The sequence below is a fragment of the Artibeus jamaicensis genome, unplaced genomic scaffold, assembly GCF_021234435.1.
Source record: "Artibeus jamaicensis isolate MK-2021 breed Jamaican fruit bat unplaced genomic scaffold, CSHL_Jam_final contig_525, whole genome shotgun sequence".
In the NCBI taxonomy this organism is placed as follows: domain Eukaryota; kingdom Metazoa; phylum Chordata; class Mammalia; order Chiroptera; family Phyllostomidae; genus Artibeus; species Artibeus jamaicensis.
Window position 1 is genome coordinate 3,160,751 of NW_026521874.1, and position 15,756 is coordinate 3,176,506.

Below are 15,756 nucleotides of genomic sequence, written 5' to 3' on the forward strand. Positions count from 1 at the left end.
GCCTCCTTAGAATAAGCTCTTGTTTAAGAGAACAAAGTCCATGTCTTCGAATTTAAAATCAAGAAAGAAAATTCTGACTAGTTGTTAAAAGCAGCCTATCAGTAGGTTACAATGTGGTACATACAGCTTCATGGTGGGATGAGATGCCAAACAGAACGTGGTTGAATGTCAGTTCTCCCCTTGGGGAGCATTTTAATCCAAATGCTTTTCCAATTTCACCATCATAAGATTCATTATTTGTTTGTTTTTAGGAAGCCCCAAAATGCCATTGTTCACCAGCTGACCACGCGCCAATACTCACTGTAGAAGTATGAGTACAGGTGATAAAAAATGTGGTTCAACTTACACCATTATGGCCGATAAATGTTCATTGAATGAAGCAAGAGTATTACGACATTGCTAACCAAAAACCTCAATATTTTAAGTTCATTCCTTAAGTTTTCTTTTAAAAGAAAATCTTTAGAGAAGATATAACTTTTATTATTTTATTTTAAAAAAATTTTGTATTTACTTATCTTTAGAGGGGAAGGGAAGGAGAGAGGGAGAGAAATATCAATGTATGGTTGCCTCTTGTGCATCCCCCACTGGGAACTGGCCTGCGACCCAGGCATGTGCCCTGACTGGGAATCGAACAGCGATCCTTTGGTTTGCAGGCCCAGACTCAATCCACTGAGCTACACCAGCCGGGGAAGAGAACTTTTAAATGATATAAAATGTTTTCTGATAGCTTTAAGAATTATACTGCATCTGATTTTATACTCAATCTAATGGACTTTTTCTAGTCTCCCTATTTCATAAGTAATCTAGCAAATAACAAAAATAGATCTAAAAGGTAGAACTGTCTTTAAAATAGTCATTTTTAATTAAGAGTGACAAGGCCACCACGGATTACATCTTAAGTAACAGCCGATTTACTGAAGTTTCTGTGTAATAACTAAAAAGAAATTAAAAGTTACTACCAGCATCTATTTCTTTAATAAATAAAAATTACGTATCAAAACTGTATTGGCATTTGAAGTTGCCAACTTAATCACGGCACATCTCTTACACATACTGAGATAAGGCTAGTCAAGAAGTAGTATTACTTTTGCTAAAAATACTAGACTGTGAAAACATTCCATGAAACACACATAAGGAGAATGAATTAAAGTCACTCCCTGTTCTACGGGTAGAACAATCCCTGTTCTATCTTAGTCAGAGATTAAATGAGGCTGCATTTTAAACGCAGGTTGAAGAAAGAGATTGACACGTGCTATACACAAGGACGGTTTTAATCCTGCATTTCCCCGCAGTGACGCCCACTGCTGCCTCTACACAGACTGCAACTGCGTTTGACAAGAACTGTGAACATTAAGGATCTTTACATGAAGTCACATGTGTTGTACAGGCCCACAGACATCTTCCGGCACCAACAGGATACACATATAACACACATCACATGGTCTCCATGGCTAAATTTGCTTCATCATACAATAATCATATTTAGTAAAATTCAGTTAATGCAGAAATTTTTTTAAATTTACATCTTGACTACACATTCTAAGATTTTAATTATTAAAAAAAACATTCATTTGAGATTGTAAATTTGCATGGCATTCAACAGTAGGTTCGAAATTTCTTAAAGGTGTCTAGAGCAATTAAAATACCACAAGTCTTCTTTTCAATTTGTAGCACCTGACTTAAGACCTTTATAAAAACAAAGTTTAAATTCATTTAGTGCATTCATGAAAATTGTCAGTTTCTCTTGTGAGAAAAACACGTTTCAACCGCTATTTCCCAGACAATACACTGAACGTGGGTTTACAGGATCTGCAAGGGTCAGCAGAACATCACACCATCACGTGTAGGCGGAACGGGGACTCTCAGCCTCCCACTCTGGACAACGCGTGATACCCTACCACATGATGCGCCATCGTTAACCGCCTCCCAGTTGTTCATTTGTACCATCTGTGATCTCTTTGATATTATGAGTAATGTCATGGTGAACACAAGACTTACACCTGTAGGATAATGTCACAGGAGTGGCTTACTGGGTCCAACAGTGCAGATGGCGTTAAGGCTTTGAATGTACTTCACCAAGTAACGTCCAGGACAGCTTGAACAGCTCCCACCAACAGGATGCAGACGCGCCCGCGCAGTAGGCCTGGTGACGAGGCCGACTCCCGCACAGATCTGAGAGGTTCAAGCATCTAGAGACTAGCACGCCAAAGAAGCAAGGAGACAGTTATTCCTGGCGATGAAGCCAAATTAAAATTCTGTAAAACATTATTCAGCTTTAAATCTTGATTTGAGTAAATCATGACCATTTAAAAAAATACACATAAACTTCCCACAAAAAGTCTACAGTGTTTTTGCAAAAATAAAAAGTTTAAAAGAGAGAAAGAGAAACGTCAGTACCAAGTGACCAAAAGTTTTTATTTGACTAAATTCTATTTCATGCATCAGCATGACAGTCTCCCCTGTTTATTAGACTTTGGCAATAAAAAAAACAAGCAGCCTTGTACAGAACAGTGAAAATGCCAAGGGCGAGAGGAGTCTACAGTTTGACTGTAGGATAAATATATATTTTTTTCAAAAGGCCTCTCCCCCTTTGGCTATATTGACTCTCAGTTCAGACCATTAAATACAGACAAAGTTTCGAAATCACTTCTTCACTTCTCCCAGATCTTCGATGCTATCGTCATCCACCTGCAAAACACGGATAATCAGGGGTCGTGAGTTGCGGTATCAAATAACACGGGAGCAACCTGCTTTCAGAACTTCTCTGTAGGTGGACGTGGGCCACATACGCACCTCTGGCCACTTCTCCTGAATGACATCGATGATGTCGTCCGTAAAATCTCCCTGAATGATGATCTCGTCCTCCCCTGTCACTGAGGCACCACAGGAGAATTTCTGAGCAAAAAATCTTTGTGCTTCTTTAAGATCAATTTCTGTTATTTTAAGAAAAGAGCAAGATTATAATGAGAACTGTATGTCAAAGAGAGTTTTCCATTTTGAAATTTGATCTGCAAGGTAAACTCATAAAACAGATGACGTTAATGGGTTTCAGATTCCTTTCAGAGCAACAGTTACTATCACACTCGGTGGTCTTAAAAAATTCAAAGATTCAAGATCAAATAAAACCTCAATCTATAAAAACAGCATCGCCCATAGCATTCACTACTCACACACAGTAAGGCCAAAATAAACCCGGTAACACAATTCCATTACCTATGCGCTTCTGGACACAATGAAGTTCTTCTGTTTATCCCTCTTAGAAAAAAAACAGCTCACAGCAGAGAAACACTCTCGTGCTCACAGTGTGGCCCGGCGAGCACTCTGCTCGCTGTGCTGACACATGGGGGGCCCATGGTTCACGCTGTCCCCCAGGCCCCCTGTGCAGTCAGGGCCTCCGGGAGCGGCCGGGGCTCTGGAGCTTGTCCCTCCGCACCCACCGCCTTCCCTCCCCTCAACGGACATTCCTGGGGGTGGAGCGGGACCTGACCCTCCGCCACCACCAAGCCTGCAGGGCCAGGGAGGCGGCGTTGGTTGGCTTCAGAGGGAGCCCTACCTCGCCCTCCTCGTTCTACATAAAATGTGTCCAAGCAGAAATTCTGGAAAGGAAAAAGTAAACCAGTTCCCTCTGTAAAAGACAGTAACATTTCCTCAAACTTTGATTTTGAAGCTAAAAAAAGACCTGTGAAATTTTCATGATACCAGACCTTTAAAAGAGAGAAAAACACACACATATATTTCACGTTTTAAACACGATTGAGAGTAAACTCACCAAAAGTTGCAAGGCCACACACCCTCGTCACGTATTTCTTCTTCGCTCTGGGAATTTTGGCTATCGTGACCTTCTGTGGCACGGTCTTCTTTTTTTGTTTTATTTGACCCCTTCCACCTTGATATATTAAGAAAGAGCTGAGCATTAATTGTTTCACTTTTTTTTAAAACTAGCATCTACTAGAATTTTAAAAAATACTTTATTTATCTTTAGAGGGGAAGGGAAGGAGAGAGGGAGAGAAATATCAATGTGTGGTTGCCTCTCCTGTGTCCCCTGCTGGGAACTGGCCTGCAGCCCAGGCAAGTGCCCTGACTGGGAATCAAACTGTGGTTACTTGGTTCCCAGGCCCACGCTCAATCCACTGAGCTACGCCAACCAGGGCTACTGTTTCACTTTTAACATAATTAGAGAATACCATCTTTAAATTTGTTATTTTGAAAAGATACCAATTACGAAGGGTCTCGAGTTCAATTCCCAGTCAGGGCAAATGCCTGGGTTGCAGGCCCGGTCCCCAGTAGGGGGCGCATGAAAGTCAACCACACAGATGTTTCTCTCCCTCTCTTTCTCCTTCCCTTCCCCTCTCTCTAAAAATAAATAAATAAAGTTAAAAAAAAGAAAAGGTACCAGTTAATTTTTGAAGTGTCTCTTTCTAATACAAAATTAGCAAACCCATGCATGAGTATTCTTTCAATAAATATTTAAGTCAGCCCTGAGTGGTGTGGCTCAGTGGACTAAGAGCCGGCCTGTGAACCAAAGGGTCACCGGTTCAATCCCCGTCAGGGCACATTTCTGGGTTGTGGGCCAGGTCCCCAGTAGGGGGACCGTGAGAGGCGACCACACATTGATGTTTCTCTCCCTCTTTCTCCTTCCCTTCCCCTCTCTAAAAATAAATAAAACCTTAAAAAAAAAGAATATTAAAATAAACAAGTAAATATGTAAGTAACACATGCCGAACACTGACAGAACGAACAGAACACAGTCCCTGCCCCTCCGAGGCTTCTGTTCAGTGAAGTGAAACAAGAAGTTCAGTGAGCATGGCGACCACTGTCTACAGCAGCAGGATCTGTGAATACAGCCTGTGGAAGAGGAGTGGCTGACGCTGCTATGAGGGACAGACACTTTCCTAGTGGAAGTGGCACCTAGGCTCTTGCAGAATAAGGAATTGTCCCCGCTGGAGAAGTTTAAAAAGGGACGTTCCAGGGAAACGGAGCAAACTTGGCGACCTGAACGGACACCGTGTCTGAGAGCTGCGCCTGTCCTGGCGAAGGGCCCGCGTGGACCTGCAGCAGACGAGGCCAGAGAAGCAGAAGATCACACACCAGTCGTAGAAGGGATGATGCATCAAGCTTCGCTACTTGATTTTACACTGAGGAAGAAGACAGGCCACTGAATGGCTACGCAGGAATGAAATAACCAGACTGGTGTTTTATCAAGACCACGCTCGTGTGGAGGGTGGGTCTGTGAAGAGTAAGGCTTACAGGCCACTGAGGAGGCGCCTGTGTTAATTCAGGCAAATGAATCAAAATCGAAACCAAAGCAAAGGCAACTACTGGTTCAGAACAGAGTATAAGTAAGAAAGAAAAGTAAGAGAATTTGGAGCTAAGAGGCACAAGAGAGAACCTCGGACGGGTCTCGGATCCTGGCTCAGATGACTGGACACACTGTGCTGCCACCACCCGACGAGGGGAAACGAGGCGCAGCCTCGGGGCTGGGTGTATTTTGGAAGGGCTGCGCTTCAGGTGCTGGCAGGACCACGCACACTTCCGGTCTAGAGGCGCACGCCAGGACCAGAGATACAGACTGGGGACTGTGAGTGTCGAGTGGGGGCAGACGTTATGGGCGTGGAAGATTCACCCAAGGAGAACATGCAGAACGAAAAGGTCAGAGGGCAGAGTCCTGGGAGACACCAACTTCTGAGAGACGGGAGGGAGATGAGAAGTCTGCGGGGAAGACGAGAGAAGTCTTCGCTACAGGACGAGAAACCGAGCAAGCACAACGCTCCACGAGGGGAGTGCGCACACGCCCTTATTATTCAGCAGTTGCTGCACCCTTGGTGACCCTCACCAGAGGGGCTGCACCGGCGTGCAAGTCAGGTCAGCGCAGTGGGCAGCGAGCAGTGGTGACAGAACAGCGGCCTCCCCTTGTTGAAGAGCCCGGCTAGGAAGGGGGGCAGAGGGAGAAGGCAAAGGAAGACGCGGGCTCCTGGGACACTTTCTTACAAGATGCAAAGTCCCGAAAATACTCAATAAGCCAGTTTCAGTCAGAGCAGAGAAGGAAGAAGAGGCAGGGACCGGACCCAGAAAGGAAGGACTTAGTCCCAGGACAGACAGGCACGGGACCCATCAGTAAGGGAGAGAAATTCCACCCAGCTATCAGAAGTAATGAGAAAAACTTTGTATAAAGTTTTAAATTCATCAGCGAGTTGGCTGCTTGCTTTTTATGTGTACATGGCAAATAAAGTCTGTTGTCTGTTTTCTTAGATCTAATTTACTGGTGAAACTCTGCCTCGTGCTAGCCCCCGACAGTGAGATCTGCACTCCCCACCGCACCCCCGGGCAACCCACGGGGGACCTGCGGGAACAGGCAGCGGCCGCTCACTCTGGAAATGCCTCCGGGACCTACTCCTCCTGGTGCGGGGGGCGGGTTCATGCACACGAAATCGAAATCGTGGGTTTAGGTCTCACCTCTCTTTTGTTTCTTCTTCTCTTCCTCTTCCCCCACCGTCCCTTGACCTTCAGTAATTCCAGCTTCTTGTTTGGGTGAGTTTTCTACATGTAAAAACAAAGCCCAAAAGCATTAACACCACTTCCTCCTAATTTAAAAAAAAAAAACACCTTTGAGCAACCCCATACACAAACAAGTAATTTCATCAACAATGGAGTGTGACATTTATAAAGCAAAGGACTATACTGCTCGAGTCCTTCCAGTGGAATTCTGAAATCCTTGTGTCTGGTGACAGAAGACAAAACACGGTCTTTGCTATGTGATGACAATTTGTTTCAGCCACGTGAAAGGAGTGTAACACACTCAAGACTGTGCAGGAGTGGAAGGCACCTGAACACGCTGATCTTCTTAACAGGAGCCTGGTCTCCAATAAGAAGAGACCCCTGACCCCTGCTCCTCAGGTCACATCGTGCCCCAGGCCACCAGAGCAGACTGACCGAAGCACCAGGCCTGCGGGCTGTCACCCAGCCGCTGGTGGTGGTGGCTATGCAGCTCACCTCCACAAGGGCCTGCCACCCGGGCACAATGCGGAAACCAAAGCAGCAACCGGTGGAGTAACACAGGTGCCCGACCGGCCTTGCCCAGCCCCGGCTCTCCCTCCGCCCCGCGCCCGCCTTCATTTCCGCCAGTCAGTCTCCATGGAGCGAGTTTGCTCCTCCACGCGCTTCCCTACCTCCGCCAACAGCAACTCCAGTCTCGCTGCTTTGGCCCGAACCCCAGATTGCCCCTTTACTCACTCCCCACGGGCAAGGCATCAGAAAACCTTGTCAGCTCTACCTTCAAAATGTATGCAGAGCCGGACCACTCCCCACCCTCCACCACTGCCACTCTGCTCTGGCTGCCACCCAGTCCTGAACGGCTCCCGCAGGCCCCCCCAGCTGGTGTCCCTGCTTTGCTGCCTGTGCCCCTTCTGCCTATTCAGACGGAAGCCACAGGGGTGCTGCTGAACCTAAGTCAGAGCTTCCCCCTCCTTCACTGGAACCCCTCCGACAGCACCTCGCCTCACTCCAAGTAAAACGCTCAGCCGCTGGGAGGTGGTCCGCCATTACTTCACTGACTTCCTCTCGGACCCTTCTTCCCTCCTTCAGTAAGCTCTGCACAGGAAGGCCGCCCTGCTGCTGAGCGCACTGGTCCCGGGGCCTGTGCCCAGCAGTGCCCCTGCCTGGGGTGGTCTCCACCGGGCTCTGAACCTCGCTCCCGCACTCCCTTCCAATGCCGTCTTTGCAGCAAAGTCTTTCCTGGCCACTCCCTAGTATGTCAAATCCCCTCTCCAGTAATTATCTCCTCGTTCCCTGCTTATCACTACTTAACATAATCAGGTAATCTGTTCCATTTCATCTCCCCTTCTAGGACATAACTTTCAAACACTCCTTTTGCATACTGCTTTATCCTCGGCTTCCCGAACAGTGTATGGCATGTGATACGCTCACAAAAAATGATTTGTTAAATGAATGAGTGAAAATATATTTGCCTCTAGATGATTTAATCCTTTACATAAAAAAGGTGACATTTGGACACACCCTGTCTCAGACAGAAGACACATGAAGCACTGTGTGATTTTCGATAACGAATTTTAACCTAAGAACATCGTACAATAGTTTTAAAGTTCACAGAAAGATTATAATTCTGTAATTACCCTACTAAAGGAAGACTTTCATATCTTTAAAATAATGTCGTATGTGCATTTGTTTCAGGCACGTAAGCTTTAACGAAAGGAAGAAAAGTTCATACCTACAGTAAGTTTTGCAAACTCATTCGGAAAATTCTTCTCTAACCACTGTCTACACTTAGCAACATCGGGCATATATTCACAGTACTGGGGGGAAAAGAACAGACTGTTACCACAAAATATTTTCAATCACCCAATACATTTTCATTTACAACCACTCCTTGTAACTTGCTACGTAAAGAACAAAACTAACTACTCCTACCTGCCGTCTCATCCACAGAAATCCACATTCAACCAGGAAACACCCTGGCTGAGTTTTAAGAAATGAGAACTGAGAAGGAACGAGGCCCTGCCTCACTGTAGTGACTGATTTCTCTCCGTCGAACAGAAGGCTCATAAGAAAAAGGCAACTAGATAAAAACAAGCGTCTACTTCTTGCTCTGGGAGCACAGGTGTCTCATCATTTTCATGACTCGCCCAGAAAGCCTGACTGAGAAGCTTGTTAATGGAAGTCTTACTCGTAATTCACGCTTTCCTCTGTCTGTACCTCCAATTTTGGCATTAAGATTACTCTTGTTTTATTGGCTACTGTTTTTATTGACTTCTCATGAGTTCCATGTAGAAATCTAAACTGGATAGCCGAGCCCAAAAGGTGTACACATGACTCAAAATCTAAAGAAAACAATTTGTAAGACCATAAAAGTATTCTAAACCGAATTTCTGTATAAAAAGAGGCCGAGCTCGTGGAGGAGGCGGGCCCGGGAAAACCAAACACCCCTGGCTCCCCGAACACACCTTGGTTGCCACCAGCCCAGCACCGGGACCGAAAAGGACCCCCCCCCCAAAAAAAAAGATTGAATATCTACTAGCAAATGATAGAATAAAAAATAAGCCCTGGCTGGTATAGCTCAATGGATCGAGCGCCAGCCTGCGAACCAAAAAAGTTGCTAGTTTGATTCCTGGTCAGGGCACGTGCCTGGGTTGTGAGGCCAGGTCCCTAGTTGGGGGTCACACGAGACGCAACTGTTTGATCAATGTCTCTCACATGATGTTTTTCTCTCCTCTTCCTCCCTCCCTCCCCACTCTCTAAAAATAAATAAAATCTTCTTTTAAAAAAGGAAAAGAAAATGAAAAATAAGTTCTCAAGCTAGCTACAAAATCAAAGACTTCAAATGCAGAGGTTTAAGAATTTTAGAAGAACTTACCTCTGTTGGTAATGAACACACTGTGGAAATGGAGAAAAAAAAGATTTAAGTTTAAATACATGTATATATGCACATATACACACACAGCACTCATCATAACTTATTTTAAACTTGATAAAATGCCTCATTTCTACTTTTCCCTGTATTTTTTCTGTACTACTTTTCAAATGCTCCTCACCACGTCCTACCTTTTTTAAGACAAGTCACATGGCTAATGGAAATACTACCCAGATCTTTTTGATCTACGGACCGACTCCCTGAGTTGTGAAACTCAGTGTAGTGGGTGTGAAACACCCACTACACTGTCTCGCACACCTTCAGGTTTCTGCGCCGCCCCTTCAGTGGGTCTGAAACCAGCTAAGACGGAACCACTTCCCCTTAAGACAGCACTTGCGGGGGCGGGGTACGGAAGCAACTCTGTCGGAACGGCCACTGCCTTGTCCTCACACGACCACACTCACAAGCTTCCACGGCACTCTACCACTTCTTTGCAGTACACCTTTCCTTTCCTCTTTCATTTTAGCTACGTGAGAGCAAGCAACTGGGAAGCTAGAAGGAACACCAGTTCAATCCTGTCACTGCACAGCTTACATGGGCCAAAGGACCAAGGACTGCCGTGGTTTCCCAGTGTTAACTATAATCCTGTTCCAAGGTCGACTGCTCAGTCTGCCGTTCCTGTTACGGTGACGAATGGAGCAGGCGAGTGCGCCCAGTATCCTGAGATGCGGGAGGGCGAGGAGATGCGGGAGGGCGAGGAGATGCGGGAGGGCGAGGAGATGCGGGAGGGCGAGGAGATGCGGGAGGGCGAGGAGATGCGGGAGGGCGAGGAGATGCGGGAGGGCGAGGAGATGCGGGAGGGCAAGGAGATGCGGGAGGGCGAGGAGCGGCACATTGTCACTAAGAGTGGCAGTGCCCACATGCTGGGCACCTGTTGCATTGGGCACTTTGCTGTGCCTTTTATCCATGTTTAACTGTCACAATCCTACAAACTAAGAATGATTTTATCTGTCAGATACAGGTGCAAAAACGAGACTTAGAGTAAACAAGCCATGGGCCCAGAGTTAGTGGAGCAAGACGCGAACCGTGGTCTGTTTCTGAAGCTCACGCCCTTCCCCACTGAAGGTCACACAACACCCACGGGCAGCAGCCACGTGCCAGTCAGACGACAGTGACCTGCTTCGCACGTTGTAGATGAAGCCCCATAAAAAAGGCTGAGCAGCTCATCCGATGACACAGGTCACCACCTGCAGGATCACAGGTATGTGGCAGGAGGAAACTGGACTCTAGCGTCTCTACCTCAAGTTTACTAGAACTCTCCCCAGTTAAGCAGAGCTCTATAACCCACATGGTTCAAGGTCAAGTACTAGTAGGTGCAGGTATTTGGCCATATTTGCAGTATAAATTATAGGTTAAATATCATTACAACAAATACTAAAGCTATAAAACTTGATACACCATTTCAAATAACACTCAGTTCAGGAAACTCTAACACAATGAAAAAATCTGGACAATCCTTCTAAGTTCTGTGTTTAAAATTAGCTTCCCTCCACAGATCGCTCGCTACTTATAAACCCGATTTTCAAGACAAAGCTTGCGCAGCCCCCCGCCGACCTCACATCACTCAGCAGAGCACCTGACCTTGCGTCCCTCCTGATGCACGGAGGACAAGGCACCGCCACCCACGAAACTTCCTGCTCTAGTCTGAACACTCGTGTCCCGCAAGAGTTCTCGTGTCCCTTGAGATCCTTTAGCCAACGCCATGGTATCAGCAGGTGGAGCCTTTGGGAGTATTACGCTTCATTTATTCTTTGCAACAGCGCTCTGCAGTAGTCTCCATTGTTACCCATTTTATAAATGTGGGAATGGGCCAAGGTCACACAAGGAGCTAATGGCCAAGCCAGGAATCCAACTCAGACTGACTTCAGTCGGAAGTCTCAAAACCAAAGTCGACTGTCTTCCCAGAAATGACCCCACCCGGCCCTGCTACCCTCGTTTCTCACCACACCCCAACCAGCACTCTGCTCCCACCAGTCCTTGCGCTCCCCTCTTCCCCAGGACCCCGTGCCACACCTGCCGCCACACTGTTCTCGTGAGCTCCTTCACCTTTCCCCAAAGTCTACCTACTGCCCACGGTTTCCCACGTCCTTGGAAATTCCCTACTTCCCTCTGAACAAAGATCCTTCCCTTTCCCGAACTCCTAATTCATAGTCACAGTCAGTTCACCAATTACTCAAACATTTAACATTCCCTAAATGCTTTGCCAGAACTGGACCTCCAAGCCCTGGAGGAAAAATTAACTCAGTCTCCATCCCAGTGTCTGGACGATCAAAACAAACTGGGGAGTGAAGTGAAAACAAACTTTTCTCAAAATGCCCAGAAACCTCTGGCCAACAGAAAGCACCACGGGGGGCGGGGAGGGGGAGGGCAGTGGCATCTTTGCCACAGTTATTCAAAAGCCACCTCAGGAGAGACAAGGCACTGCATTTCGCCAATTCTGAGGTTCTTTTTTTCATTTTTCCAAGGATAATCTTAGAATATGCTGTGTCAATCTGACCATTTTTTCTTCCTTAGTGGAACCTAAAATAATAGCACATCTTACAAAATATGAAGTCTCCAATTTGACCAAACAGGACACAAGGACAGCTCCTGACTACACTGGTACACTTCTCTGATGGTAATAATAATAGTAACAGCGACAGTGCTCACTGCGCTGTGTTCTTGCGTTGGACGCTGTACCAGAAGCTTTATATTGTACAAACCATCTGACTCGAGAGGCCACCATCTTCATTTCACAGACCCCGAGAAACACACCTCTAGCCCTCAGGGAAACCAGGTGACTCGTACAACGTCGTGTGACCCCAAAGGCAAACGATATAACCAAATAAAATCCATACTGTAGCAAGACTCAACCAACCCTACGAAAGGCTCCCCTACTCTCTTACTGAGGCATTTGATACTAACTTTATTTCACCATCAAAGATACTGGAGGAAGGACGTGTGGGGACAATTCCTGAACTCTGTGGCATCGCCTCTCCCGACCCCCCACATACTTTTTTCTTCCCCGCCTCCTTGCCACGCGGTAAGACCCAGCATCTGTGTTGGGAGAAGCCCTCCTTCAGCAGCCGGACTGGCCAGGGGCGCCAGGATGAAATAACTCTTTCCCTGTCTCTTCTCTGAGGGGACCACGAGCTTCCCCAGGACAAGTAGCAACAACTAGTCACACAGGTCAGGAAATGGGTTAATCCCCGCGCCTTCTCTTCGCCCACAGCCCCCTCCCCAGTTAAGGACCCACCCAATGGCAGAGGCAGCTGGAAAAGGCTCAGGAGGACCGAGTGCGGCTCTATCATCACAAGGCAAAGGGACACAGTCAGGAAAAGGGCCACTCTCCGGCCTGCAGCACTTGCCTCCGCAGTAAAGGACTCGCAGGGGGTAATCTGCGTCGGATTTGGGATTGCCCCTGGGGTCGCCTCTGCAGTCCTGCCCGCCGGCCTCAGAAATGTCAGCAGCCATCTCACGCACCTGTGGGCAGGGAAAAGAACACCCCTTCACAGTTCCGGACCAAGACGCCAGAGAAGCAGTGTTCGGGGCTGCTCTCCCCTCCTCCCACCAAGGGCCCCCACCCCAAATCTGCTTCATCTCTGTGGCCTAGTGAGGAATACCAGCCGCCAGGAGAATTCGCCAAACAGGAGCAATTCCGGCCACGCCCTGCTGTATCAGGTCTACAGGGAAGCAAGTGAATGGGGCCGGGGAGGGGGCGTTAGTAAAAGAGGAACTATAATGGGGGGGAAAGGATGCGAGGACAACTTCGGCGGAGACAGGGCAAGAGGTCTGGGGTGGTGTGGAAGGGGTGCACAGGGCAGCAAGAGAGACAAGCCACACCGCAGGTGGAAGAAAAGAACCTATGAAGAAGGGGTGGGCCGCCGGAGATGCCCGGAGGGCAGGGTCCAGGAAAGGGGATGGGAGCGGGAGGGGGTGGGGAGTCCAGAGACTCCAGAGGGAAACTGGGGCAGGAGAGTCGGGAAGGGGCAGAAAGTCGCGGCACTGGTGTGGCAAGGGCGGCCCCGGTGTGAGAGCGGAGATCTGAAGCGAAGGGGCAACCCCGGGGGCACCTGCGGGGGCCCATGTGGGCGGGGATGTGGAGACGCCCGGCCCCCTTCCGCCGAGCTACACCTCGGCTTTCCCCACATTCTCTACACGAATTTCTCCGAAGTGGGAAAAGCCCGAGGGGTCGTTACCCAGGCGGTCTTACAGCCGCCGACGCCTCCGCACCCGCCACTACCGCCAGCTGAAGCGACACATGCAACTCCTCTTCTCCGGCAAGGGCCACCCGAGAGCCCGTCTGCCGGCGCGGTCCCGCGAGACAATGAGCCTTTATCGCGAGACTCAGGCCACCTCTGGGTGGCTGTCGCGAGAAGCGGGGAAGGCGGAGTGGAATTGGGGAGCATGCGCGTTTCGTTCGGGGGCGGGGCCAAGCGGTGGAGAGTTTGAGCGCCAGTAGGCGGTGCTCTTTAACCGCGGGAGAGGCCCAGTGGTAGGCGATCTGCCTGCGGCGAGGGCGGGGCGGAGGGGTGGGGTGTTGCTGGTTGGAACCCTGGAAACCTGCGGTGGAATCCGTTGGGACCCCGGTTAAGGACTCAGGAACTTTGCCCCGGAGTCTGAGGTGCATCCTGGAGTCTTGACTGATCTCGAGCCCGGTGGATAAGGCAGTCCTCCGCGGGGAGGTCGCGGCTGGAAAAAACGTTTGGTTTCGTTCAACCCTGTTCCTAGGTTGGCAGAATTATTCTTTAAAAGATAATGTCAGCGCTGTTTAGGTGTTTCTGGTAGCCCACAATCTCACCACCCTCACGACATTTTCATCGCCTTCTCCGTGTTTACCTGTCCTTGCAGGTGTGGTACGTCCGCCTTGATCTCATCCCGGGGCTTCCCCGCAGGAAGCTGAAGCCTGGGAGCCGTGCCCACGCTTGGGTGCGTGTGTTTTGCTTCTGGGTCCCATTCGCAATATGGGAGCAGCACTACAACACTTGCAGGGCTGTGGCGATTAGGGAAAGATTAAGACGAAAATGCGTTGGGGGAGCGTTCTTTTTTTTGTTTCGCGTTATCCTCCACCCCATGCCCCTCCTTCCCTGCCAACTTCATTCGCCGCCGCCGACACCATCGTTAAATTTTCTGCTCAGAACTTACTTTGTCCACCCAAGACTCCGCCTGGCGTAATCTCTTCCTCCAGAGTGGCCTCCACTCGGACATCTTTCTTCAGTAAAAGAGCCTTCTCCCTCCTCACCAAAGCGTCCCTAGTAGATGACATCAGTGAAAGATCTTGTTCCTAACCACGTTTGATTCCAATAATACTAGCTTCCATTTATTTTTTAATGTTTTTATTTATTTATTTTTAGAGAGAGGGGAAGGGAGGGAGAAGGAAAGGGAGAGAAATATCGATCGCACATCCGCAACAGGGGACCTGGGCGGCAACCCAAGCGTGTGCAGTGACTGGGAATTCAAGGGCGACCTTCTGGTTCACAGGCCTGTGCTCAGCCCACTGAGCCACACCAGCCAGGGCCCAGCTTCCATTTACTGGCAACCACCTCCCCCTGTTTGCCAAGAACCTGCTCTTTGGGAGTACAAGAGTCCAGGGGAACTCATTCCACAAAACTTTCTTGGTTCCCATTGTGCTCCGGCACTGTGCTAGGCACCTTCCCGGGAACCCAGTGAACAAGAGACAAAGTCACTACTGTCACTAAACAGCCTGCCACCTGGAGCTGATATAAGCTAGGTATTGATGTGTTTACTTCCCAGATGGTAAAATCAAAGCCCGTTGCTGGGTGGAGGAGGTTATAAGGATCATGGAAGTTACCATGTGCAGAAATTTTATATATATATAAAATGTAATACTTTTCACATACAAAGCAAGGCCTCACATTTATTTATTTATTTATTTATTTATTTATTTATTTATTAGATTTTATTTATTTATCTTTAGAGGGGAAGGGAAGGAGAGAGGGAGAGAAACATCAATGTGTTGTTGCCTCTCGTGTGTCCCCTGCTGGGACCTGGCCTGCAACCCAGGCATGTACCCTGACTGGGAATAGAACCGTGGATATTTGGTTCAGAGGCCTGTGCTCAATCCACTGAGCCACACCAGCCAGGGCGCAAGGCCTCACATTTAAAAAAAAAAAAAAAAAAGAGGCTTGACCTGTCTCCCGTCTCCTGACTGGACATGAATACAGCCAGGTAGTAAGGTAGTAACACCACAGCCATCTTGTGGCAGGAGTGGCCTAGCTGGAGAACAAAGGTACATAGCTAAGGGTTAGGGACTGGAAGGTATAAATAGCCTGTGTCCCTGACAGCATAGTTGAGTCACCATATCAGCTCCCGCCTGTCACGCTTCTGGGCCT

At 48.2% G+C, this 15,756-nt stretch overlaps 1 protein-coding gene across 6 annotated transcripts; it reads right to left on the minus strand.

Annotated features, from left to right (window-relative positions):
• Positions 1-2,394: 2,394 nt before the first annotated feature.
• On the minus strand, positions 2,395-13,717 carry DENR (density regulated re-initiation and release factor). 6 transcript variants are annotated; one of them, XM_053669896.1, is made up of 8 exons: positions 13,637-13,717; positions 12,772-12,886; positions 9,368-9,387; positions 8,225-8,309; positions 6,454-6,537; positions 3,770-3,886; positions 2,794-2,933; positions 2,395-2,688 (listed from the first exon to the last, which is right to left on the minus strand). In XM_053669896.1, exons 2-8 carry the CDS (start codon positions 12,875-12,877, stop codon positions 2,644-2,646), a joined length of 597 nt encoding a protein of 198 aa, XP_053525871.1. In that variant the 5' UTR covers positions 12,878-12,886; positions 13,637-13,717; the 3' UTR covers positions 2,395-2,643. The 6 variants fall into 6 exon arrangements, with proteins under 6 accessions (XP_053525871.1, XP_037016943.1, XP_037016946.1 ...); XM_037161048.2 differs by having other exon boundaries at positions 13,603-13,716; XM_037161051.2 differs by having other exon boundaries at positions 13,617-13,715.
• Between the last annotated feature and the right edge of the window lie 2,039 nt (positions 13,718-15,756).